The sequence below is a fragment of the Hakea prostrata genome, chromosome 2, assembly GCF_041222555.1.
Source record: "Hakea prostrata isolate BN-2017 chromosome 2, UWA_Hpros_2, whole genome shotgun sequence".
In the NCBI taxonomy this organism is placed as follows: Eukaryota; Viridiplantae; Streptophyta; class Magnoliopsida; order Proteales; family Proteaceae; genus Hakea; species Hakea prostrata.
Genome location: NC_142601.1, coordinates 6,764,601 through 6,792,176, shown reverse-complemented (window position 1 = coordinate 6,792,176; position 27,576 = coordinate 6,764,601). Strand labels below are relative to the sequence as shown.

The window sequence follows — 27,576 nt, the reverse complement described above, 5'->3', positions numbered from 1 at the left end:
AAATTTTCCTACTAGAAAATATTCGTATCCGTCTGTTAAGCAATCGGATTATTTACTTATCGGATCGGATAATGTCTGGACAAAAATTATCATGATATAGTAAAGTATTCATCATTTTTGTTTCTGAAAATGGTGAAAATGGATGATAATTGGATAGTTTATCATATCGAATTATTATTCGGATATCTGATAAAGTTTCATATTCGAATTCGGATGCCTTTTTTAAATTTCTTCCGGACTCAGATATCAATTTTGCTAATTGGATTCGGATATTGGTGTATTCGGGCCAAATCCGATCCGTTTACAGGTCTACATGCTACGTTTCTCATTTCACATCTAAATTATAACGGGTATAGCAACTAGGATTGCAAGTTGCAATAGGGTTGAATTGGGTCTGGCTTTGTAAGGCTCTGATCATTAATCGAAATACCTTAGCCTAGAACTGACCTTCAATCTAAAGCTACAAGCTCGAACTTTTTAAATTTAATCAGCAATTCTGCCTGTTCTAGTGATGATGGAAGTGCAAAAGATGTTCTCATATGCCTCTAAAGATCAAAGCCACAGATGAACTTGTTCTCTGAAACTAATGGAGGAGTGATCTTCATATGAACTTTATGAAAGAAACGTACTCTTAATCTAAATGTTAATATCAAAGACCGAAATAACTTAAAGATTGAAAGCCCTTAATGTTGAAAAATAAGAAAAAACTGAGAGACTAATTTCAGGAGGGCGAGACCCTACTTGGTTACGAAAAACCGTTTCTCTCAGCCAACACAACATATCATCTATAAAAAATAACTTGTCTTCCACAAAAACTCCCTTCCTTTTGCAAATAGACCTCGGTTGCACAATAAAAACCCTTGAACCCTATCTTCACAATAAATTTCAACTGAATCTCCAATGTGATAGGCCGTTTAGGGTTGATTTGGGTGTTTTTTTTCTTCTTTCTCTATTGAACTTGGGATATGAAGTTTTACCCAAACACTTGGGAGTGAGCTTGGGACCACTAGACCACCACCTCCTATGGTTGAAGTAGACACATTCATTTTCCAAAAAAGGTGGGGCATTTGAACTTTGCGGGTCCTTCCCCATTGTCTGGTTTGTAGAGAAAGAGAGTGAGAGGTGGGCAACGTGAGAAAACTTTTCATCTCTCGCCGATGACATCATCACATGAATCGGTAAACTCGGGAGGTTTTTTCCTCAAAAGTTTAGAAAATTAACCAAGGTTTTTATAATATAAAAAATTTATATTTTCTTTCATCCCATGGACAAAATGGTAATTTTAAAATTTATATTAAAAAAAGATTCACGTTGGTTTTTTTGTAATATTCCAAGTTCACCAAAATTGACTAATTGAAATATTGACCACTTAAGTGAAAAAAAATGTTTTTTTATTTTTTATTTTTATTAAAAAAGATTTACTAGAGAAATAAATCAAAGATTATCAAAGTTTTCATCTTGATATTAAATTGATTTTATTTCTTCCATTTTATTTTCCTTAGAAAACAAAACTGCTGCCAGCAAACTCAAAATGCAAATCAGATATTTTATTCGTAAAGGATGCACAACTACAAAGAAGACACCAATAAAACACACTCACAACACAAGAAATTTAACATAGTTCGATAAAATCATAAAACCACATACATCCACTAAAGAAAAAAAAACACTATTTCTTAAAAACTTCTCACACTCTCATACCTCAAAAAGTACTACTTTGCTTACCCCATCCTCTAGTCCCTATATAATTACAATTTTATAATTTTCCAAGCTAATTACAAATATACTCAAAATACAAGACCCCCAAACCCAACATCATCATTACTCAATCTTTTATTAGAAAATTTTTAAATCTCAAAATTTTCCATTTTGATTAGTTTTATCCAATTGCAAAGAAAATAACAAGAAAGTAAATGATTTTATCTTTTTTTACCAATAAATTTGAAAAGACCAAGCATAATTGCCTAATATGATAAGAGAGTTTTAAGGTCACGATAAAGGTACCAGAAGTTCCTTTAAACCAATTTCACTTTCCCTCCCTCCTTTTACTTGCAACCAAACTGAGTCTCTAAGTTCCTGTTAGCTAAACATCCTTTTCATCTTTCTTCTCTGCCTCCATGGTAGACAAACAAGGATTTGGGGCAAAAAAGATTTCTAATAAGGCAAAAAAATTTCTAATAATGTAACATGAAATAAATAGAACTCTGACTCTCTTTCTCTGTGGCTTGGGTCAATAAACCATGTTTTACACGAAGGACCAGTTGACAAAAGAGAAGGCAAGGCAATGTACAGTGTTCTCTTCTGCAAGGACTTTCCATGCAATAGCTTGCTCGTACGAAACATGGCGCCCCATTGTTGAGATGCAGAGTCCACCGGGCAGATAAGCGAAACCCTGCACAAACCCAATGCACAGCAATGGATTGCCATTGCAACAAATTATATCAGTAACCATTAGCTGGAAAAATTCAAATGAACAGAGACTTGGGAATTCCTATAAGCCAATAGTGCCAAGGCAGAAACCTCTATAAGACATTAGTGGTAGCATACTCCAACCATGGCTAGAACATACCTGTTGCATTATCTTTGAAAAGTCTGAGCAGACTGCTTTTCTACCGGACTCATCAAATATCTTATCCAGTGTAATGTCCTGTAGAGCAACCAATGTGGTTTCCAGCATGTCTAAGCCTGCTTGGTTGGCAAAGGTAAAAACTGGCAGAGACTGCAAACCAAAAAGACCACCCTGTCAATCCTTTATTTGTTGCATTCATATATTGTAAAGAAGGGTAACAAACTTTGCCGTGCATTTGGAATCTCTTCAGTTAGATTCAACAAGGCTGACACAAACAGTTCTAAGCAATAAGTTGGGCTAATTTTTTACTCTTTTTTTTAAAATTTTCAAAGCATTATTCCAACATATGAACTCATATTAGATAAAAAAAATCAGCATATAATAGATGCTTATGTGGACAGACTTTAAGCACCAAAGTAGATTGCCAAAAGACAGATACAGCTCTAAGTGGCTGTGCAGAAATGCACCGAGCTTCCTCTGGCCCATGCCCAAAAAAAAGCCACAAATTAAAATTCGTAGTTTCGTTGCTGTGTTTCTATTAATGTCTCGATCTCTAAGGTTGAGGGAGAGTCAAATGAAGACTTCAGCTTCAACAGAAGGGAGGAGTAGCAAGCACCCAGGGCTGTAGAAACTGGTGTCATTCTACATCCTTTTCCCATCTCTCCATCCCTCTGTTCATTGTTTAAACTTTAGTTTTCCCTACTTTTTGTTGTTGGATCCATGTAGGTAACCCCTTTAAGTTGGGATAAGGCTGATTGTGTGTGTGTATATATATATAAGTTCTATTAGATGATGAGGAATTCTTTTTGGCAACTCCTCTTAACAGTCTCTGACCACTAACAAACCAGAAATGTGGACAATTCAAGTTCAATCCAGCTTAGCACCAACTTCCACAACCAAAAACAGGTAAGGTGGCCAGATGACAGTCCTGAGTGGTTTTGAGAATAAGTCAGCATTATTTCACATCAATGAACACTGATATGAATTGTCTTAGTTCCTTTAACATTCAAGTTGGCAGGTCATAGTGACAGCCTTGTCAAGCAACTGGTTAACCACATGACTACAGACATTAGGAGGAGACCAAGGCCCATAGAGGACAAGTAGCACATGAAGTCATGAATCCTGATGCCTTGGATGACAAAGTCAAATTGACAACCAGTTAGCAACAGGGGTACTAGTTAGCATACCATCACCAGACAACACAAAATATAGTCTCCTGAAGGAAAACTATAATGATACCTTTAATGAGCAGCATAATATGGCGTCTTGATGATGCCAGAGTTGCTTTAACACTGTGTCACTGGTTTGGCCATCAGATCTTAGCAATTCTGTCCCAAGATGATAACTGTAGAAAAATGGAAACAAGAGACAAATTCATAGGAATGAGATAGAATAATTCATGAGTCAGTCCAGGTGAATGTTCAGACTCTCATGTATTTTAACTTTGATCAGCTGTGCATTACGGAGGCGGGGAAAATGTGAAAACACAAACAGGCAGAGATTCAAAAATGAATATCTGAACTTCTGGACATGAACGAAGGATGAAGAGGACTTACCTATAGCTCTGGCAGATCCACTGAGAAAGTGTAAGAGCTTCGGGAGAGCCTGGAGATAACTTTGGGCCCATATGAGGGCCAAGACCTGATGGAGCAATTGCCATTGCAACCCTTTGAACAGAGGAAATCACACTACGTACATAGTGTCTAGCCATTGTTGCAACATTATCATGGAGATGGTTCTCAAATGGGAATTGGAAAGCAATGGTCAACACCGACCGAGCAGTACAGGTACTTGGGGACGTCTCTCCAGATGTACGGTTTGTGGCTGGGCCTACCTCAAGACTGGATGCCAGATCCAATGTCCGATGTGCAGTCAATGCATCTTCTGTCTCACACTGTATAACGGTAACCATCAGTTGCGAGGCAAAGACTTAGACCCAGATACTTCTACCAAAATATCCTCATCTTGATAAGATAAAAGGACAAAAGCAAAAGGACTTCAAAACCCCAACTATGTAGTGTTAAGAACACTGATTCAACCTTGGATGTAATTCCAGATGGAGTACAGACACAGAGACAGCATACAAATCTGAGAATACGTTCCAAAATCATGGAGTATATAACTTATTCTAAAACATTACCTGAAGAAGATGAGCTGTGGTGGCAGATGCAGTGAATAAACAGTGACAGACAAACTTAAGATATAGAAAGAATTGAACAGCTATAAAATAGTCTAATAAATAGCAACAGCAAAACCCCATCCACAGTATACGAAAAAGAAGATAATCCAGGATCTGAATACAGATCCAAGTTCTTATAATTTCTTCTTCAACAGAAGTCAACAGAAGGACCCTCCCATAATTTGTTTAAATACAATAAGCATACAAGAATAGCAACACTTTTTTCCCAAGAATTCCAACTCACCTAGAGACCGTTTGTTTGATCAAATAAAATGGGGTGGACAAAGAGGGGAGGAAAAAGTGTACTATTCTAGAGAAATCCCAAAGTTGATTTGTTTGATTCACTGTAGACAAGCTTTTCTAAATAAGGGAGCTTGTCTGCTGATATGGCACCCACTTTTTCCCACTGCACACCTAAAAAAAATCCCACCATTTTGGTGGGACTTTTTGAAAAACACATAGTAAGTTTGTGGGGCTACATATTCTACTTTTCTCTCATTTTTTCAATCCTTTACTTTTCTGCCACTTCACCTCACTTCACATGGGTCCCACACTTGCAACTATCCCACCCCTTTTTCTTCAGCAAACAAACAGTTTCCAGGGAATTTAGAGGTTTACTCATTGTGCTAAGCCAACAGCTGATAAGTCATTAGAGAATTATCTGGCTCCAAAAATATGAAGCAAGAAAAGAAATTTCACATAATAATTGGGGGTGAGGGTAGCGAAAAATTTATTCAAGAGGAACATATCAAAACTCAACTGTTTTTGGATCCAACGGTATAATGCGGAATCCTGAGGGCAGCAGTGGGGCATCATCTGGAAACATTTCGTCAATTGGAGCAAAAATAAGTTCGGAACAGGCTCCCACTGCATTCTCATCCACTCCACTACAAATCTGCACCAGAGATTGAGTCAAAGTACAGTCAAAATAATATCAGGGCAACTAAAACATGCAATAAATAAACATCAACCTAAGGTTCCACTGATTCTTCTACATTTTTCCCCCCTTCAGAATTGCAAGAAACATAAAGCAGACCAAGAGATCTCCATGAATTTCTTGTCACATACTTCTCCCAAGTTATCTATGCATCAATAATTCCCAGCCAATCATGTCAAATAGCATATAAACAGCCAATTGACAAACTGTTAGATTCATGCTAAACTTCAGTCCATGTCACCAATGTCTTCATTCTGACGGAATGGGTTTTCAGAAATACAAAAAGTAACACTTTCAAATTCTCAGAAGGTTCGGATAACTTTGACTCCCAGACTAAGTAATGAGGAACAATCCAATAATCAGAGAAAAAGCCAGTGAGCAATTCATTGTGAAGAATGAAGAGACACCTGTAAGAGATGAATATCCCTGGACAGAACAGCCTCTTCTTGAGTAAGAGCATGGCCTTCAAGTCGAATTACCTCAAGCATCTGAAATATTCTCCACCAATAACAATAGCAATCAGAAAAGGAAAGATACAGGTTCGGGAAAGGCAAGTATAGAACAATCTTTAAGATAAATGCAAATTCAAAATAGTGAAGCACTTCTCATCATCTAGATCCATGGAACTTAAAGAACTAATCACGAAAAAAAAATAGAAGAAGTAGGAGGGGTGTGTGTGTGTGTGTGTGTGAAGGCATTTCAGATAAGAAATAGACTAGTTCAAATACGAGTAAGTCAAAAAACTAGAGACATTCAGGACGGCTTAAATTGCTAATGCATATTCAGCAAACAAAAATGAGTACACAAAATCATAAATAAAATCAAGAGCATGACAAACCTCTTCATGTTCTACGGTCTGACCAAGAGGCATGATGACTTGGCTCCCAGAGAACCTGGTGGGTCTCAGTCCCTGGAAGGCGTAGGAACCAGCTTTCAAAGACACAGCAGAATAGGCATCAACATTGAAATCAGCCCACTCAGAACGATGCTCCCTCAGAAACCGAATCAGTAATGCAGGAGGAACATTCTGACAAGGGACCACACATTTGATCAGTTTTTAAGCCAAGAACTAAAATTCCACATGGTAACCCTATCTACTAAGGGTGGTCAATTCAACCATTGGCTGTATAAAGCTTCAGAAAATTGAAGTAGTCCGCTAGGCAAACAATGGTTCACTGGCAGAGGAAATCCAGATGCAAGTCAACTGTGGTAAGACCATACGGTCAGCCATGAAATATGAGATGTGGACAACCTGAAATTCACCTTATCTTTACAATGCTACCATTAAACATGTCAACCATCCACATGGATCAGAAAATAGATTTGCAGATGGTGTGGACAGAATTCCTTGCCAAGCAAATGTAAGAGAAAAATTTTCACTAGATAGTATTATAATATTTCCCTTTCTGGAAGTGACTGGCCAAGCGTATCAAGATACGTATTGGAGAAATGGAATGACAAGATGGTCAGCACGCACACACACACACAAAAAAACCAACATCGGGTTGGTGGCAGCACTGTCCGCTCCAAAATGCTGAACCACGCCAATGGATTATCCTCAACTTCTGCAGGAGTCAAAGGACTCCTAAAGGCTCCTTCGACCAGACTTTTAGCCAGATCTTACCTGTTGATTTGTTATAATATTATCCTAAAGTTTACAATCATTGCCCAGAATCTGATTCCAATGGATAAGGTTGACTTTGATCTTATTGTTGATCTAATTATATCGTAGGGTAATTGAGATCCTGTTATAACGGATATGCAATCTGAACCTGTTTCCTCTGGAAGAAGGACTCTTACAAGTATAGTAGAATGCCTAATAAAATGTTAAAAGAAAATAAATGAAACGAACTTTTTCAATCTTCTCAATAAGATATTTATTTTCCATTTCAACTATAGCAGCAATTATGTGCATATTCAAAAATAGGAAAGAATGAAAAATCCTAAACTGTCCCATATGGAATTCGAAGTTAAGATTCTCCCACCAGTTATGCAGTACTGGTTTTAATAGGTATCATACTTGAAAGACAATGTAAATTTCAAGATCGCCAATTAACAAGTCAATCCCCCAATTGAGCAAATTTTAGTGTTCCAAGTCTTATAAAAAGATTGCATACTTTGCTCCAAGTCAATATTTCCTCAGTTGGCAAATCAGATTGTTATAGGAAGATGTAAAGATTTAATTCTTCCCTTGAGCAACATGACTGAGATGGAAATTAAATCATTAGCAATAACACATTGAAGTGAAATTCAATCAGAATGACTGATTGGATGCCTTCAGTGAATGATTCTGAACTCACCCGGAGTAGCATAGATGCCTTCACACAAAGGATACCTCCAGGCAGAGGTAGAGCATTAGCAGGATTTGTAACAGTTGCCATGTTCTTAGTTGAATTAACAGTGACTACCACATCTTCCGCACCATCACAGTTCATCAACGACCAGCCATCATCATTAAATCCATTGATGGCATCATTGAACCCTCTACAAGGCATTGAATAAAATATAGTACTTGCAAAAATGTAAATAACAAAACAAAGAAAGATACAAATATATAACAAAGAAATCAAAAGCCAACCCAGAGGCTGAATGGACAAAAACAAAGATTTAGATAGACGGACAAAAAATAAACTAAAAAGAATCTAAAAGCTACCTGCTCAATCTCTGGCTGAAAGTACGAAGAACAGCAGGCTGCCTGCCCAATCCATACACTACCTCACCACTAGTCTCTTGAGCTATTTGCCTGATATGGCGCAGTGCCTATGCAAAGATACTATATCAGTGTCTCCTCTTTGCATGTGTGTGTGTTTTGAGGTGTTTGTGTGCACATAAAACATGTATGCATATTGAGGAACCCTATTTTGCACAAGTTCACCACTTACTGCAATCGTCATTTTCTGCGCCACAATTTTGCAGGACTCATATAGAGGTCGCAGCACTTCTGGTACACTCCATGCCTGAATACAAAAGAAGCCGTAAGTCGTTTGCAAAGGAAGGTTAACTTCAAATACCCAATATGATAACACAAACCTCAAGATCTAGGTGGTCAACAATGTGTATGATTGACCCTCCCCCATCACATGGTCGAATCAAATAACCACTGGGTAACATCTCAGCTCTCACAAATTGTGAAGCAGCTGATGCATTTGGACCAGCAACAGAACCAGACAACGATCTCTCACAAACCTTGGGATATCAACACAAACACATAGCAAAAGGCACATAAGATTAAGTTCCAGTCTGTCAACACTAATTCAAACTTTAGAATAAAAAAGAAAAATTAAGCTTTTCCCTTTCACGCCATCAGTATCTTGCCTCAACACAATTAGAAAACAAAGCAACAACCAAAATCCATACTTCTGAATATGAGGAGATGTAAGACAACAATGAATGGCAACCATTCACCAAAAAAGCCATAAAATATAGTGACACACATGACACAATGGGTGCGATTGGAACTATCATTCAGCATGCCCACACAGGACCCACTGGATAACTTGGACTAGAATTATCATTCAATTAGCCTAATAGGCATTAAATCCAAGACTACCGAGAGGATGCAGACCAATACTATTGCTAAGCAGAAAGTGAAAGCAAATGCATGGAAGGGCAAACGATATGCCTGAAATTTGAAAGATGGTTTAAGACAGACCATTACCTGAAAAACAATCCAATGGTCAAAATTCCCTTCTCATATGGCACAACTAAGCATGCAATCATAGATTCTACAGTCAACAAACAGCATAGTCCAGGAAAAGTTTACCTTACAGTAACTACAGCAAGCCTTGGCAGTGCCTAATGTCAGCATACATCATTATGCCAATTTGGCATTTGAGATCTCCCACGAAGGACCATCAAATAATAGATCTAAGTCAAGCAATCTCAATAAGGACATCTATGAGAATGTTTCTTAGGTTTTTGCTACTATGCTTTGTTATTCAACTTTAGGAGACTGGAGTCAAGAGGGTGTGCCCTATAAGAACATTTCTTTCAGTATCTTCACCACCAGTAATGGGGATGGATGCTTCTCAAGCTTTGGTGCTAGCTTCTAAAGCCCAAAAAACAATGTCCACAAACCTTAAGTAACATGGACAAATTCCACACCCAAACCTTGAAAGTATTTCAGGGCCATTTAATTGTACCATTTGGGTTTATTAATCCTAGGATTACCATGTCCACACAGAAATAAAGAAAATTTACTTCACAATACACCATTTGCAGGGTGGCAAGTGGTATAAGTACCTAAATTAGAGTTAACATTTAGTAAGTCGATACATAATAATGATTTATATAGTTTGTGAACTCAATTTTATGACGTCACAAGGTTATATTTATAGATCTTAGTCTACGTGGCAGAAATTTGATACTGTTAGTACCCCGGTATCAATAAAGATTCTAGATATCCATAATAGTTAAAACAAGTCAATTGCAGATTTTATTCATTTTTACTTCTCCCATCATGCAGATTCACTGGAAAAAGTAATCAGTTTACATGACTTAATGTAAATTTTTTAGTCATGGTGAATCAAGAATTTTGGTTTCCCTCAAATCATCTGCAAGAGAAAGCTTCCACACTCAACATCAGAGGGGTTAGTGTTGGAAGCAAGCATAGTGCATGTGTGTTGGATTTTGGGAGTAAAATTTCGCAGCACAACAAGACTGCGGTTGTGAATATATAAAAGTGTCATCCCCTCATCTAAATGCAATCAAGTGTCATCCCCACATCTAAATGCAATCAGGAGACAGTAATAGGGTGCAAAAGAAATAGGTACTCAATGGAGAAAAATAAATACCACAAGACTGCCATCTTCTAGACTAGTAGTATATCTCAGAGTCCAGAAATCTCGTGCAGGAGCCAGTGTAGTTGGAGCATACATCTGGAAAAAGAAAGTGAAGAGTACAAAGTCATGACAGACGAAGTCAGGGAGAAGAAAAAAAAAAGACAGAAGGCTGGGAGGACAGAAAAGAGAATTAAAATTAAAAATTACTCTTCCTACCTGCATGTACAACAGTTCAATTGTCCCCCCATTTCCAGCTGGAAACATGGTTAAGACTTCGAGGCTCCGACATTCTCGAAACCAAGATGGACGGTCTTTAAGGATTTCTGCAATCTATGGAAAGAAGAAAATTGAAAATCAGTCGGTAAAAACCAACTAATGACAGACCACAATGTCTATGATCCCCAATGCCTCCTTCATGGAACCCGCAGAGTAAATGAATAAACCCTCTGGGATCCCCATATCAAATCCATTTTAAGTAAGAAAATTTCAGTTTGAGAGTGCTCGACTTACCTTTGTGGGTTCTAAACTCACTAGACCGCAGGCTCTTGCTGCCACTCCACTGCAACTGTGTGAAATGGCAACAATCCCAACCGAATCCGGACCAGGCTGATCACAAAGACAAGTAAAATAGTTCAGTTTCACATCATGGCAGGAAGGTTGTACAGACTTTTGAAAATACAGAAAATAATCAACCAAACAAACAAAAAGACCTTCATCCCAGGCATCTGGACCCAATCAACAGCCGTTCCTGTAGCCTTTGAAAGGAACTCTGCCAAGGTCTCCTCTGCAATTGAGAGGAGTCTGCAAAAAAGAGCAGAGATTCAGCATCATCAGAAGCAGTGTCAGATAGATGGACCTGAAACAAGGAAAGCATGGTGATCACTTAAAAGTAACATTTTATTCAGTATTACCCAGCGGGATTATTTGCATCCCTAAGTGGATGCTGAGGTGTGGTAACTACAGATTCACAGCTTCCATCCGTAGTTGCTGCAGATGCCTACATGAAATTATTAATTAATTAATAATTAATTATTAGTTAATAATTACAAAATTCACCAATGACAAGAATATGTTGCGTCCCAAGAAATCAAAAGCTCCATTTTCTATAAACTTCACCAATCTTCCCTCCCTCAGTCGTATATAAGTATAACAAAAGAGAACAAGAATGAAGGTGAGTATAAATTCCCAACCATTTTAGCTGTGGTAGTTAGAGACAGAGTAAATAATGGGTAATGCTCTAAATTCCATTAATTCAAGCAGAAGGTATAAGAATTCCTGTTTGGCATTAAACTCGTAGGCGTTGATTGCTCCCTTGTGGTTTTTAGATGAAAATGAAACACAAAACCGGCCACTGAGCGAGACTGGGAAGTGTGAGGGGAAACGATGAAGCTCGAGGGTGCGAGTAAAAGGAAAACCATGCTTGTCGCGCAGCAAACTTACATTTTGCAACTGCTGCCGCATGTAGCCATTTTCGTACACTAGCTGCGACACTTGCTTCTGAAGGCGATCGTTCTCCTCCATCAACAACTTGTTCATAGCAGTTAACTTCCTGTTCACTGTTTGAAGTCGAGAAGCCTCCTTTCTCTGCTTCTCTCGGCACCTGCAAAAAATTTATCAATTATATAACAATAAAAGAGTTCATACTAAGTTCTTAAGCCCCATTTCCTATCTTTGAAAACGATCTAATTCCAAACCATAAAATCTTCATCTTTATCGGAAAAAGCAAAGAGGAATCCGGCCTTACTGAACCCGCGCGATTGCAGGAACACAAAAGCGATATTTACACAAGGAACTACTTGGAAGTTGGAACTTGGAAGTAAGTGGGAGGAATTCTTTTTTCCCACTTTTTTTTTTTTTTAATATATCTTAATATCCATGGCAAGATACCCACGCCGGCTTAATTTTAAGGTTGAAGAAAATTAACAATTTATCCTGATAAAAAAGAGTTGCAGGTATCGATTTCTTCCTAAAGATCAAAGAGAAATCAGGAACAAATAACTTCGTAATTCAATTTAATGCAACACTCATCCGAGTCAGCCTTAGAAACGGTTGAGTTGGCCTATTTAAAGCCATTGCATGGACCCGGCGACACCAAAATGGAAATAAATACGAAATCAATAGGAAAATAGAGAGCCAGTCCTTGCCTACGGTTCTGAAACCAGACTTTGATCTGCTTGGGTTCGATGTTAGAAAGGATGGGGCACTCGCGGATCAGCTGCTGCCGTCGCATCGAACTTGGTTTGGGACATTCGGAGTAGACTCGTTCGAGAGCTTCAACCTGCTCGGCGGTATAACGGACATATTTTCCGTTATCGAGATGTTTATTGATGCTACCACTGCTGCTCTCCCTGTGCTGTACCATAGCCATGGCCATTTTTTCCTGAATTCCAACTCAATATTCAGAAGAAAGAGACAAGAAGTAGAAGCTCTTGACCCTCTTTTTCTAGATATTTTACGTAAGATTCCCTCGTGAATACCGTCCCTGGGCAAACACCGCCGTTTGATTTAGAGCCGAAGCCTTAAACTAGCACCGCAATTACCAAATTAAAACCAAAAAGCTCGAACTGCTTTTCTTGGGCACAACCTTTCTTTCTCTGTTGACGAGGATTCCTGCCACTCAGCGTTTCCTGAAACTTCCTGATCTTGGAACTTCGAAACAAAAGCATAGCATTCCTCCTTTAATCAGCAAGAAAACCGAAACTGCTCGCTTTTCTCATTTATAATGTTGAAAACAAGAAGAATATTTGCTTTATAGTACTGCAACTACGACTTCACGATCTTAGAGGTAAGCCTCAACAAAAACTAAAACGTTGCTCTTGATTTCAAACCTACAACGTCAGAGATCAAAAGAATACTCCCAGAGTTCTTCAATCACAGCAACATGACAAGAGCAAAACCCTCCATCTTCCTCACTCCCGTCGAGAATTTTCACGTTCAAACTCGAGTCAACCAATCGAAATCTCCGGAATCTTGTCTACTTCACAATAGTAATTCAAACCGTGTCAAAATTTTAAGGACTTGAGAAGAGAAAAAGGAAAAAAAGTAGTTCGTCCTAAACACGGCTCTCTTCGTGGAGAGAGCCTTTTCTCCCACATCAGATAGCTAAAAAAAATACAAAAATGAGAGAGGTTCAAGGAGTGAAACTGAAACCCTAACCATTTTTCAGAGAAACAGTAATGGGGAGAAGATTGAAACGGACAATAAACTTTAGCAGTGTATCATTTTAGCGTTTGAGAGTGAGAAGAAGTGAGAGAAACAACTGAGAAGAGCTCGTTGAGTGGCTGAACAGAGAGAATTGAACAGCAAATAAAACGCTTACTTCACAAATCACAACGGAATTTTTATGAGAAATTAAAAAACAAAACAAACTCCTTTGTCCGCAAATCGAAAATCCTGTCGCTTCTTTATAACAATCAAGATTACATAATTGTCCTTCTTATCTAGGAAATGAAAGTAGAGGACATATATAGGCTGAAAGCCTGAATTTTTTTTTATCAGAAAATAATTCTATAATAAACAATCATATCTAAATTCGGATAATTGTTTATCCAATTGAATAATATCGGATTATAATTTTTATATAATCCTAATTAATAGGTTAAACTCATCCTAAATTCCATCAATATCCTAAGCCAAATGGCCAAATTATGAAATAATTATTAGCTAAACATTCTTTTCTAAAAAGGTTGATAATCAGATTTGAAAATTAGAAATTAAAAAATATACAATCAATAATCATATAGTGTATAGATGATAAAGTTTAGGATTTGAATTCGAATACCTTCTATTAATTTTTGTCAAATATTAGATAACACTTTATTTATTCGATTTGAATAAAGATAATTGTGCTTCGAATAGCCATTTAGTATGCATTTGGTAACATTTTGTATTTGAGATCAGTTCTTCTGCAAAATTATTTTTAAAGATCGTTATTTGCTTGGAAATAAGCGTCTGATAAATTCATTCTAATAATATTTATAGAACATGATTAGGATTAATTGGTGTTTGATAGACTCGTTCTAAGGTTTCAACTGAGACCAATTTTATCACTTTCGTTTCTATTCCTTAGTAAAAACATATTTTTGATATTTTGCAAAAGATGTTCTTCAGAATATTTTTCTAACCAGTTCGTTCTTTAAAAAACAAAAGAACAAACCGTTTTAACAAACGCAAGAACGCCAAAAATGTTTTTTAAAAACCAAACCAAACGTGCCCTTAATATCTAATGGCTCCGTCATTGGGCAATGGTCAATGGTGAACTTTGAAATTCTAACAAACTATTAAGGGCAAATTCGTCCTGTGAAGTTAGGTGGGGCAGAGCAGTGACACACAACTCAGGGTCAGACAGCGAAAAAGCTAAATGGCACGCTTGAAAGTGGAGCAGCAATTTGGAATTTCTCCGGCGCCAACTATCGCCGCACAGTGGTTACGGCCATTCACATCTCTTACTTTTGGCGGGTTTTTTTATTTTTATTTATAAAATATAATTAGAAATTTTAGCGTAATTTAATAACTTATTTAACAAGCAATCGCAATTATTTTTTGATTTTCTTATTTTTAAATGACGCAATTTCATGTGGTTTTCTGCATGCGTAAAAAGTAACCGCACGTGTTAGCCACCTCTGAGCTCGGCAGACCACACACGCGCCGACAGTTTATGTTGAATTATTTTTTATAAATATTTAAATTATGATGAAGTTGGTAAACTCCAAGAAATAGTTTTTGATAAATAAATAAATCCAAATACAATATAAAAGAAAGTTGTTTGCTTCACCGGTCAGAAATTGAATTAAACCTACTTATTATTTAATTAATAAATTATTCTATAAATCATTCATAAAAGTGCATATTCGTATCTCATCACATAAAAAATAAAATATAAGAATAAGCTGAAAGACTCTTTTTAATGGTGCCGAAAGACAATTGCATCACATAAATAGGAATTCTTTGACTGACATCAAATTATTTGCCACCTTAGAAATGTTAAAAGAAAAGATCTTTAATTAAAAAAATAGAAAGTGTGATTGGTATCCATTCTTATCTCAATTTAAAAAAATTGATTTGTGAATGCCCTCACTGGTGCTTATGTGTATATGTATGGTCTACATTCTTTGTTCATAATAATTGGTGCATCTTAGTTCTTCGATTCGTTCTTTTGTACCTAATGCTATATCATCATCATTGATTTCATTATCTATCTCACTTCCAAATTAGTTGCTTAACGTTCTTCGAATCTTTACATGACAAGATAATATAACATAATTATTAGTTTTAATTCAAAAACTGAGACTAGATCTCAACCAAGTGCTAAACCTATATAGAGTCAACTACTGAAACCATTCTCAACATTGTGAGATCCTTGATCGTGATTTATAAAACGAAATCAGGATTTTGATCGATAGTTCAATTGTATTAAGAAGAAGAATAAAAATATACGAATTATAATTGAAGAAAATCAGACATATAAGTCAGACATATAAGGGAGCTTCCCTTTCCATGTTTGATCGAAAACGAAGAAAACCCCGATGACATGCTACATATGGGTCACTAATCATTTTGTATATATTATAAATAATGTAATTTCGTTTGTCCAAGTAAAGATACGACATACAAGATACAGAGCTTCAAGAATACCTCCAAAACATAATCTCAACGTTGAAAGGTGGTTTAACTATCATGGTGCATAAAAACACACTTACAATTTTCGATGTTCACTTTCCGGAAAACGACTTGGGTCAAGGAGCCAACTAGTTACATTTCGATGTTCACTTTCCGGAAAATGACTCATCCTTGGGACTACCCTCATGAGATTGTCACGTGGAGATTTTAACATACCGTGATATAGGCATTCAATGGACATTTGAGATGTTACTTTTCGGAGAAAGTGGCGAGACGATGAGAAACAACCCATTTCTATCTGCACTTATGTCAGAGCATTAAATACAACATTTAATGCTCTGCTCTTATACATTAAATGCTCAGTGCTTATTGAGGAAGCACCAATCCATCCAAATCTTCTTGGGTGTTGCTTTCTTACGGTTTGTTTGGAGTTCAAGAGAGAACACGTCACATCCAAAGCCCACATAAGTCAGGATCATTGACAGATTTGGGAGAAGGTTATTAAGTCCTTAGCTTCTCCAACAAGATCGGTGCCACATCCAATCCGAGCCCTTCATCCTTATAGAAGGGATCCGATGGTCAAGGTGGATTCTCCAGAAAGAACCTAGAATTCATCTATAAGGGTGAAAAGGTAAAAGAAGATTCAAAAAACATTTACTCTCTTGCAACTACCCAAGAGACCCAAAACTTTTCGGGCTTTAACACATCTCAACGAGGAATCTGTGTTATCCAGGATTTGACTTTATCATCGGAGGTGGCTTCCCATCCTAAGAGACGGCCCACTCTCACTACTTTTCTTGTCCATAGATAGCTGGTTCGGGTCATCTTCAAACCAAACCAAGAGCTAACATATTCTGGAGCAACAGACGGTGATAAGGGAAACTGCTTCTTTTATTATCGAAACTTTGGTCTTCTTGTAGGGTTGTGGTTGCACTTTTAGCTGTTGCAAGTACATCAAAGTGGTTGCCTTCTTCCTTTTGGACTTTGTTAGTTAAATGTTGATGCAACTAACTGCTAGCAAAAGCTATGGCCAACTTGGAGGGATTATCTCAGATCATGCATAAGCTTAGAGAAGGGAATTTGCTAAATGCATAGGTCATCATCCAGTCCTCGGAGCTGAGCTTTTAGCTCTCAAAGAGGGGCTATTGTGCCATGATCATGAAAGAGTAATGATCCTTGATTGTTGAATCTAATCCCCTTGAGGCGATTTCTTGCCTCTCCATTGGTAAGGTGTTATAAGCTTGCCGATTAGGTTGGTGGATGATATTAAATATATCCTGACTGCCTATCCCTCGTTATGTTTTTTTTCACATATTTAAGATGCTAATGGTGCCGCTAATTGGATGTTAAGGATACTTTTGGGTTCGAAGGATTCATTGGTGATCCTATAGGCAGATCTCACTAACGGTTTTATTGAGTAGTTTGTTTCCTCCTTTGGGTCTCTCGTCTTGTTAATGTATCAAAAAAACAATTCTCATTTTTTAGGTCTTAAAGCTTTTACAAGGTCTTAAAATTTCTATATTGGTGGCGTAATCTACTTTCAAAGCTTACCCCAATGGCAATAGAAAATTATATATATTTTTAAGACTTCTAGTCATTGACATAGTCTTGCACCTTAAATTCAATTCTTGATGACTTGATGAAGGAAGATAGTCTTCAAAAAAGATAACTATGCCTTTAAAATCCATCCCAATCTAAGCATTGAGAGAGGCTGTTGCTTGTGATGCTTCCAAACACAAGTATAGGATGGTTCTACTTTTAGATCTTTCAATTTGAGAAGTTAACTTGAATGAACCATGAAATATGAAAAAGTATGCAAAATTAACCTAGAAATTTGTTTCCTCCCAAAAAAAAAAGAGTAAATAGAATATTTTGAAAAATATTAAAAAAAAAAAAAGATAATGTAATAAAGAGGGTGAAAAAAACTGAAGAGGAGTTAAAAAAGAAAGAAACTTTCCAAGAGAACAGTAAAAAGGGGTTGATGGGCCATATATAGTTTTGTCGGTATAATTAAGTCTAAGCACTAAGACACAATAATCCTTTTATCACACTCTCCCCTCTCTTTTTTCAAATTTTTTAACTAGAAATACAATCAATCAATGATCTATGATGAGCCCTAAACAAGTCAAAATGGTAGTGGTAGATGAGGTGGTGGTGGTGGTGATGGTGGTGGTGCAAGGTGGTGGCATTTTTCTCTTTTCTTTTTTACTCTTTGAATTGATATGGGGATCAACATCTATGATCTACCCTTCTTTCCTTTCTTCCTTCCTTCCTTCCACTTTGTCTCCCTTACCTTTACTTTTAATATATGTTTTTAATTAATTAATGTGGTGATATAGTCTATGGGTGGAGGGTTACCATCTACTTTGCCTTTTTCATAGGAAAGGAATCATAGCCAGTGCTTCCTTAACCACTTTAATGGGCCCCATCCATGTGTCCCTATCAAATGGGCCCCCATGTCTCTACTTAATATTGCAGCAGCCCAGATATATTGCGTGATTTTTTGGATTGTAAATGTGGAAGTTGCTTTCATGGTGGTGTCCTTTGCAGTGGAAACCTGTCCCCACCATTCCAAGCCACGTCTTTGTTTGAGAGGAAGTAAGGAAGGGTTGAAAAAAGAAAAAGCAAAAGTAAAAGTAAACCAAAGCATGTCTATGCCCAACATATAACTATTCTCTATCTCCTCCTCCTCCTCCTCCTCCTCCCCCCCCAAAAAACCTTTGCTTGTTTGGCACCCTTACACTCTTACGTATAGTTACAGTCTCTTTTACATCATTGTCCTTCCATGGTGGTTTCTCTCTTATGGGAAAAGATGCTTCTTTGCTTCCTACACTCTTAGGGTTGTCAGGAGTGTTTCTTAAGCAAATCAAGATCAAACGAAATCAGTAGATCCTCTCTTCTCGAGGATACAAGATAACAAGTTCATATCCTCTACTTACATGAAGAGAAAAAATTTCAACCCACATGGTTAACACGTGTCCAATCTCAAAGCAAGATTTCATTTTTTTAGTAACGATGATTAACACTGTCAAATTCCATTTTAGTTGATTTACTTAGGGCCTGTTTGGTTATACGAGTTTGGAGATTTCAAATATCTAGAGATTTCAAATCTATGGAGTCATAATTATAAAATTAACTGTTTGATTAACCGAATATGTGGAATGAAATCTGTGGATTCATTTGTTATTTTTGTGAATGCGTAAATGTTTAGCGTTTTGTAGTAGAAATGAAATCTCTGGATATCACCCCATACCCATAAATCTACAAATAAACGTTTTTAGTGTAAAAAGATGAATCTCTAGATTTCATGAATCTAGAGATTTTCACAACCAAATGAGTATAAATCTCGTATTCATGAATCCAGTGATTTGAAATATCGAGATTCATGTAACCAAACAGGCCCTTAAAAAAAAAATCTTGCTTTGAGATTGAACACGTCAATAATCCAACCTATGGACTGAAAAATTTCCTCTCTATGAAAAGATGATCAATTATCAATACTTCAAGATAACACCATATTCATGTCTTTTTATGATATATTTAGTAGAAAGGTCCAGCTCTGAACACTAACAAGGTGGACATTGCTTTTCTTGAATGAATGGTGACAGAATGTCAGGGTAGTGTTACCCAGAACCCAACTCATCCAATAGGGCCTCTGATCCAAGAGGAGGACACGGGTCTCTAAACCGGCCTAGTGGTGCTTCAAGCTTGTGAACTCTGAGCTCTGGTTTATTTTGAGTGTCAAATGCTCCAGATCTCCTCAACCCTATGTAGGGATGTTACTAGGGTTTAGATTTACTTTTCATTAAATAAATAAACCATGATTATCGGCCACCAAAAGTGACCCAACAAGAAGCTTATGGGCCAAACTAGTTTTATAGTTTTATAGTTTTTAATATATAAGGAGTAATCACGTACCTTCTTGGCTCCCACATAGCTCAATTATGAATGGAGATTCTCTATCTCTATCTTTATTTCTATCACCATCTCTACTTTCTGTTTGTTTCCTATGTTTATAGAAACTTTTCCAATAAGCTCACTCAAAATTAATCTTGAAGAGCTGTAGTCAACTTGTCTGTGACTGTAATTCTGATAAGAAATCACAATCTGATTTTGACCTCGAAATCATAACAAAGACAGATCATGAAGGCTCTATCCATTTGCATGAAAATAAGTTCCAACAAGACTCTACAGTTTCTACCAAAAAAAACAAGACTCTACAGTATGCAAAACTCACTTCTTTTAACTTGTTTACAAAGTCCACTCTATAGGATCACTGTTTCTTCTTTCGGCGGGTGGAGATTAGATCAGAAGAAACAACCTTGTCTCTGATTTCTTCTCTGATAAGACTTGAAATTCTTAATTACCTTATCTGTTCATCTTTCTTTTTTTTCTTCTAAAGTCCTGTATAATACCTAACAAATTAAGTATACTCACATAGCCATAACCCCATCTACTCAGGGACATAAGTTGTCAACTTAATGAAGAAGGGTGAAAAATCTGAACATCTGATTAAAGCAAAGCTAAGTAAGACTAGTTGGAGATTTATCCATGAAAGCAACAGATGCTTAGTTTTTATAATTCCTTTTATGTTTAGAATGATCTACATTCACTGTTTGACAGATTTACCAGGGAAAATGATGCACACATTGCTAGTAGTACATGCCCTCTCAGTCTCCTTGCTGACCATATGAGCCCCACAGGCCTCAACCTCCTAGGGTTTTCTAAACTTCAATTGGGATCTAATCTGGGTTTGATGTTTTTGCCTACTTTCATCTTTCTTAAGACTTCATTAACTTCATCTGCTAATCTTTGTACATATCCAGGATACACAGTATCATGTGGAATAATGTACTAATCTTGATCATTTCTACTCAAGCTATTCCCATTTGGTGGGTCACAAGTAGATGTCCAGTCGCATCACAATGTCCTAATCCTTCTATAATGTTATTCCATCATCACCCTCTATACATCTCATCTGATCATAACCTCAATTGGTCTTTCTCTCATTTTAGCTATCTTCCATATAAATTTTTCTCCTCCTCTTTGTATCTGGGTTGACATAGAGATCCCCATGTTTCTTTGCCGTAGCCATCACCACAATTTTCACAGCTTTTTTTCTAGCATCTTTCTACCTGCAGTTTCATTAGACCTTTGAGGCCTTGGTCCTCTTAAATGCAGTAAAAGTAAATACATGAAAGACAAAAGATAAGCATGTAGCGTGAGCAATATTATTTTAACATTTGAAGATGGTTTTTAAGTAATTGAAGTAAATCCTATTTCCAAAACCACATCAAATTGTATTGAGAAGGATAACTGGCTGAAGCTAAACGACCACGATAACATGGGTTTAAGTATAGGCAGCAATGATGAGAACTCATGGGTTTCTCAATGATGGGAAAACAAGCAAGATCTCAGAACTGCTTAGGGGGAAAATGAATACACAAGTAAACCTGCGAAAAAAGTTCTCACACTTTAGAATATAAACAAATTGAGCCTGATAAATGTACAGCTCGCAAACTGTGCAGGGAATGTTCTATAACTGTATCTCAATTTTTGACCAAGAAGAAGCGAGATGACATTCAACCAAAAAGAGTTTACTCATTCAGACAGATGATGCCTCTTCTATCTTTCATAATAGTTTACTTCACCAGTGCAGTAAAAATTCACATGACTCCTTTGATGCGATGAAATCAAACTGAATCCCTAAACAACAATTTCTCTACCTGTGATTCTTGAAATGAATTTTGCAGCAGAATGGAAATATTCACATGTTCTGAGGTTTTTTAGTATTCTAATGGGCATATCAGGTGTTGTTCTTAGCAATCCATAAGCCATTTGGCTCTTCAGCATTTTCCTTCCAATCATGCAACACAATTTTAGTCTTAGTTTAGTAAACCCAACTCAACCTATTGCCTCCATCATCTCATCCAATAAATGGTATATATCTCAGTGGAATCTGAGACATGTCACCTGAGGTGAAGCAATGAACTTTGTTTCCAATCTTAACTGAGTCCACCCTGATGGTTTCCTCAAGCCATTCTCTTTCATCAAATCTCTCTCCATTTGTAGTTCTGTATTGTGACCACTTCCCCATAGCAACATACATGTTTGATAGCCACTCAGCAGCATAACCAAGCTCATGCAACATGGCCATGGACCTTCAACCACTAATAAAGCAGCCCAAATGCCTGGTTGGGGGGGGGGGTTCAACATGCATCACATTGATCAAATACATTGCCTCATCTAAAAGCCATGCATGGGCAAACATATCTACCATGCATGCATAGTGTTGCACAATAGGGGTGATACCATGATCATGAATCATTCATAAAAAATATCCCCTCCCCTCTTTGGCAAGCCCAGCATGAGCGCAAGCAGATAAAACTCCAATGTAGGTAATGTAATTTGGTTTATTAAATTCTTGCTTTGCCTCAAACAGCATGAGAGCCTCAGCACCAAAGGTCCAAAACCATTGAACTCCAAGCAACAACACCTCTTTTAGGAATCACACAAGAAAGCCTGCATGCAACAACCAAAAAACCAACTTTGACATAAAACACTATTAAGCAGTCAGCACATACTTGTCCATGTCCCAACCATTTGTAGTGATACATAATGGCAGGACTTCCCCAAATGGAGTACACCTAAATGGCTACAACAGCTAGTATTCCAGCTAAAGTTGGCATATTAGGCTTCAGTCCAGTATTTTGCATCTATGAACAAGCTAAAGGAACATTCAGTCCGTTTTGATGAAAACAAGAAATCAAGCCAAGCAATAAAATCCTCCACAAGCATTTCATCAGAAACTCTGCTAGCTAATTCAGTGTCTTTAAAACTCGCATAAATATACAGAAGAGTGCTAACAACAACACCAGCAACAAATCCACTCTTCCACACCAAGAATGAATGCCCGTGTCTGTATCAAATATGCAGATATTAGTTGAACAGAATAACGACAATCTTCTTCTATGGCATAAGAAACTAACAATTTTCTAAATATGGTATAGTTCATACAACCAGTAAGAGTATTTCATTAGAGACTCACCACCTGTTTCAGGGCCCAACTCCCAACTCTAACAGACTATTTAAAAAAATTTGTCTTCTAATATGAAAAAGTTTGCTTCCAACCCCTACTTACAACCTGTGTGGATGAAACAAAAGAAATGGGGTGGACTATCTATGATTACAATTCCTGCCAATCCAGATGTGGTTCCACTGTACTCCCAATTTCTGCACCATTATTATATTGCAAGGATGATTGAGTAGAATTTCTCAACAAAAACAATCGCAGGGAGAGGCGGGGGGGGGGGGGGGGGGCAACGACGAAGACAACAACAACAGTAATAGTAGTAATAGTAATAACATAGAACAGTAAAGCACTACAAGAAAGAAGTATAAACACTTCACCTCTGGATTAAAAAGGATAGAAGTAGAAAGGGTACTTAGATTCCATGCCTTATTTTTTATCTTCCTTCCACACTTGGTCTCTAGCAAAGTCGAAGCACTCTCATACCACCACTCCAGGAAAAAAAATATTAAGATTAGCATTGCTGAAGTTGTTAAATATATGATATAATAGTTTTGTATACAAGCGACAAAGTTAATTATCTTGCAGCATGATTTAGAAACCACAGCTGTGAGCAAGCAGAAATCATAGAGGCAACATAAATAAAGTTTGCATCCACAATCCTCCATTATAGGTGTTGAAGAGTTCCGAAGTTTCTTTGGGCTATCTAATTTGTGAGTGTCCTGTTAATGATGGATTCCAAGAAATTATATGATGTTCATCCATTCCATCAAATAACTGGCATGCAATATCAACCACTTCATTTTTCGTATAAGCATCCATTCAAGCAACGGCCAAGAACAAGTTCAAAATATATCCTAATTTTGCAACATAAGCATGAATCTCCACCCCTTGATGAAACATGAATGAAGACACCCATGCCCTAAAAAGCAAACCGAACATGCGTGAAGGGTAAGATCTTGTCGAACCTTCGAAGGAAATCCAATGGTTCCATGAACCAAATTTCTAGAGATAAGTGGGGAATGTCTGAAGAAGCATCCTATAGAAGAAAGAAGAAATGATGACAGCCAATCTTTCCATTGTATGAGTCTATTGGATAGGTTCAAAGGATTAGGTTGGAATTCAATTCTAACGTTTGATTCTACATGTTTTCTTAAGCTTGTTAGGATGTTCTATGCAAATTTATCCTTTATTGCGTCGGAAGAAACCTTTAAAGCCACATCCCATGTCAAAGGAGTCTGTATCGAACTAGGTATTCAAGATTTTGCTTCCATCCTTAGGGGTTTCATTTAAAGGTCTCATGTGTTTTGGAAACCTAAGGCAAAATTTAGTCATTTGATTAATGTTGATGCCACCTACTGGGATATTATGGTACAATACACTGGTGAGACCAACATCAATGAAAAATAGCTAAAACCTCTTGCTCACATAATTAGCCATATTATCCAACACATCATCCTTTGATTTTAGGGTCACCATGGTTTTGTGCATTCTTTCCAAGCTTATGTGACACATTATGTTGGGGTAATTATATTACAAATTCTACAAAACATAATAATGAAATCGCAATATTGAAAGATGAAGATCCTTAGCCAATCCGGAGAGCTTGAAGTTGCAATCGAACGAACCACGGAGAATGAGGTTGAGTCACACCTTGAGTGCTACCTTTAAGGTAATTAATGCACCCTATTACCAAGGGTTCTTTGCACCACCACCTCCAAGATAAAGCAACCTCCAACTAGAAGATGAGGTAGTTCTTTTAGTCCCTTCAAGGAGCCAAAAGCTAGAGCTTAACACTTAGACAAACTCAAAGGAAGAAACTTTTTAAAATAAGTAACAAATAATTCAAGTGTGAGGAATGTCTCTATTACACACCACATGCAAGGAAGGGGTTGGATTTATCAAGGCCCAAACCACACATTACAACCCTTGAGATTCTCAAGGCAATGAATTGGGTCATTGAATCACAATGACTCACCTCCTCACAATGGGGAAAATCAATTCCCTACTAATGAAGAATCAATGGGCTTGTCCACTCCACTAATGAGAATAAACCACCTTGACCTAACATCCCCACTAAATGGAGAATTAACTCTCATATTCACCTCCTTTGTATGAATTGGATTTAATTCATTCAATAACCTTAACCCCACTCATGGTAATGGCCGTGAAGTTGAAATGAGAATTGAAGGTCAATAGTTAGAATATGAGTATATTCCACCCTACAAGTAAGCCCACCTCATCACCATCATCAAGACCTTTAAGACCCATGATCAATGTCATGAAGAGCCTCATAACCAAGGTCATGAAGGGCCTCCTTTACTCATGGGTGCCTTATTACCACCCTTACCTCATAGTCCCACACACTAACAAAACAATTAAAATAAAAGAAATGCAAAAACTAATTTTTGAAACTTAATTTAGATTTTAATAAAAACCTAACAATCCCCCACAAGTTTCAATATTGCAAAAAAAGGACACGTGTTGTGACTGTATTAGACACTAAAGGACACATCATTGTAGGTGTCTTTCGGACTTGAACCTACACTAGGTCTAATGAGTCGTGCTACAAAGTACGGGTAGAGTCAAACTCCTTAAACCTTTCCTCATTAGTAGAGCTGACCATCCCATCATCCATGTCCTAGAGGTCGAATTTTTGAGCTACCCTTTATATTACCCATTGGACTTTTGAATCGGCCATGTCCCTTATCTTGGATTCATGAATATTTATAAAACTCACCTATAAGTTCTCATTGACGGCGGCCAAACCCCCTACATCCACTTAGGTTAGTCTATGATGTACCCTACAACTAACACACCCCCACATTCCTTGGGATTAGACTAATTAAGAGCTTCGCTCAACCTTACCTTTGTGCATGGTAGTACTATTACACCTTCATCTATACCCTAGAATGGAATAATTATAACTAGTAGTACTGAACCGGTCATCCCATGACTTTGTTTGTACCCCTTGAACCTAATTCATGTATTTAGCTTCTTCATATAGGTAGGGTATCCATTATGTGACCCGAGGATTACGCATTAACCACATTCCTGTAGATGCAATACATAAATTTTGACAGACATAGCCTTCATGAACATGTCAGCTTGATTCCTTTATGACTTCACATAATCGATAGCTATCATTCATTTATCAATGTACTGTCGCACAAGATTGTGTCTAAGGCGTATATGCCTCCTACGATACCGATGGCCCTGGTTTTCCCCCAATGGTATATCCACCATTAAATTTCTAAGCCATTTGACTTATGTTCCTACATTCTCTAAGGCTATAAACTCAGCTTCCATGGTAGAGCTTGTTCCACATGATTGTTTTGTGGACTTCCAAGAGATTGCACCGCCTTCTGATGTAAACACATACCCACTAGTGGCTAAGGATTCGTTTGTATCCTAAATCCAATTAGCATAAGTTTAAAATCAAATTCAAATCATAACAGATCCATTATGGTCTTTCAATTTGGTAACATGAACAATGGTTGGCATATATTAGGTGATTTTTAATTTCCAACTTGGAATTAAAAATTATCTTTCCTCATCTTTTGTTTCTATTTTGAATTATATTCAAACACATCTTTCCTTTATTTGGTGATTTCTTTTTAAAGAAGAAAAATCACATATTTCTTTTATTTTGTGGTTTTTTTTAAAGAAGAAAATACATTTAAGATTTTTTCTCCCCATAGTTAATTAAGGATATTATTATAACTTGACAAAAGGGTAAATAAGTAAAAAGACAACTACATGGTTATTTTTGGGATTTTGAGAAAATATATAGATGTCATGTCATGAGTAAACTAACGAGCTTAACGGAAGGGGATATTAGTAATTGTAGACAAAGTTAAAGGTTGAATTAGTAATTTTTAAAAGTACAAGGGATAAAGTAGTAATAAGATATAAGTATGGGGGGCACAATAATTATCCCTTAACACAACATATATGTTCATAGTTCAAATTACGAAGTTTTATTCACAAAAAATGAATTACAAAGTTAAAATAATAATCCAACCATCGTAGAAGTTACAAATCAATAATCGAGACTTGAGACTTTATGTGCTACGCCATCATCACCTCTTGCTAAATGGAAAAAAAATGAGATCTCACAACTTCTTGTACTATGCATCCAAAGATATTGAAGGTTGCAATCAATTGGATATAAGCAATGAAGAGGGATAAACCCAAGAAAAAAATAGAGATGGGATTATCTCAAAATCCTGTCAAAACAGGTTAAATCTCCTATATATGTTGGAAGAAACCAGGAAGAAGTTTGTCAAAAGATATGTTCAAATATCATATATTGTCTACAAGATCCACAAGACATACTTATGCATATTAAGGAGAGGTACAAATTTCTGGTTAATTTGAGTTATATCTTATATTGCTCTAATATATGACAAGCATAGATTATTTATAAAAAAAAGTAATTGTTTGTCTAGGAATTAATTT

The 27,576-nt window shown here is 36.9% G+C and overlaps 1 protein-coding gene across 1 annotated transcript; it reads right to left on the bottom strand.

The window, feature by feature from the left end:
• Nucleotides 1-1,797: 1,797 nt before the first annotated feature.
• On the bottom strand, nt 1,798-13,852 carry LOC149023509 (homeobox-leucine zipper protein REVOLUTA-like). The gene is made up of 18 exons (XM_089144046.1): nt 12,611-13,852; nt 11,907-12,066; nt 11,378-11,463; nt 11,177-11,267; nt 10,977-11,072; nt 10,683-10,796; nt 10,479-10,562; nt 8,716-8,871; nt 8,568-8,642; nt 8,339-8,445; nt 7,986-8,169; nt 6,524-6,712; nt 6,093-6,173; nt 5,509-5,643; nt 4,126-4,463; nt 3,809-3,914; nt 2,570-2,719; nt 1,798-2,392 (listed from the first exon to the last, which is right to left on the bottom strand). Exons 1-18 carry the CDS (start codon nt 12,838-12,840, stop codon nt 2,246-2,248), a joined length of 2,529 nt encoding a protein of 842 aa, XP_089000172.1. The 5' UTR covers nt 12,841-13,852; the 3' UTR covers nt 1,798-2,245.
• Between the last annotated feature and the right edge of the window lie 13,724 nt (nt 13,853-27,576).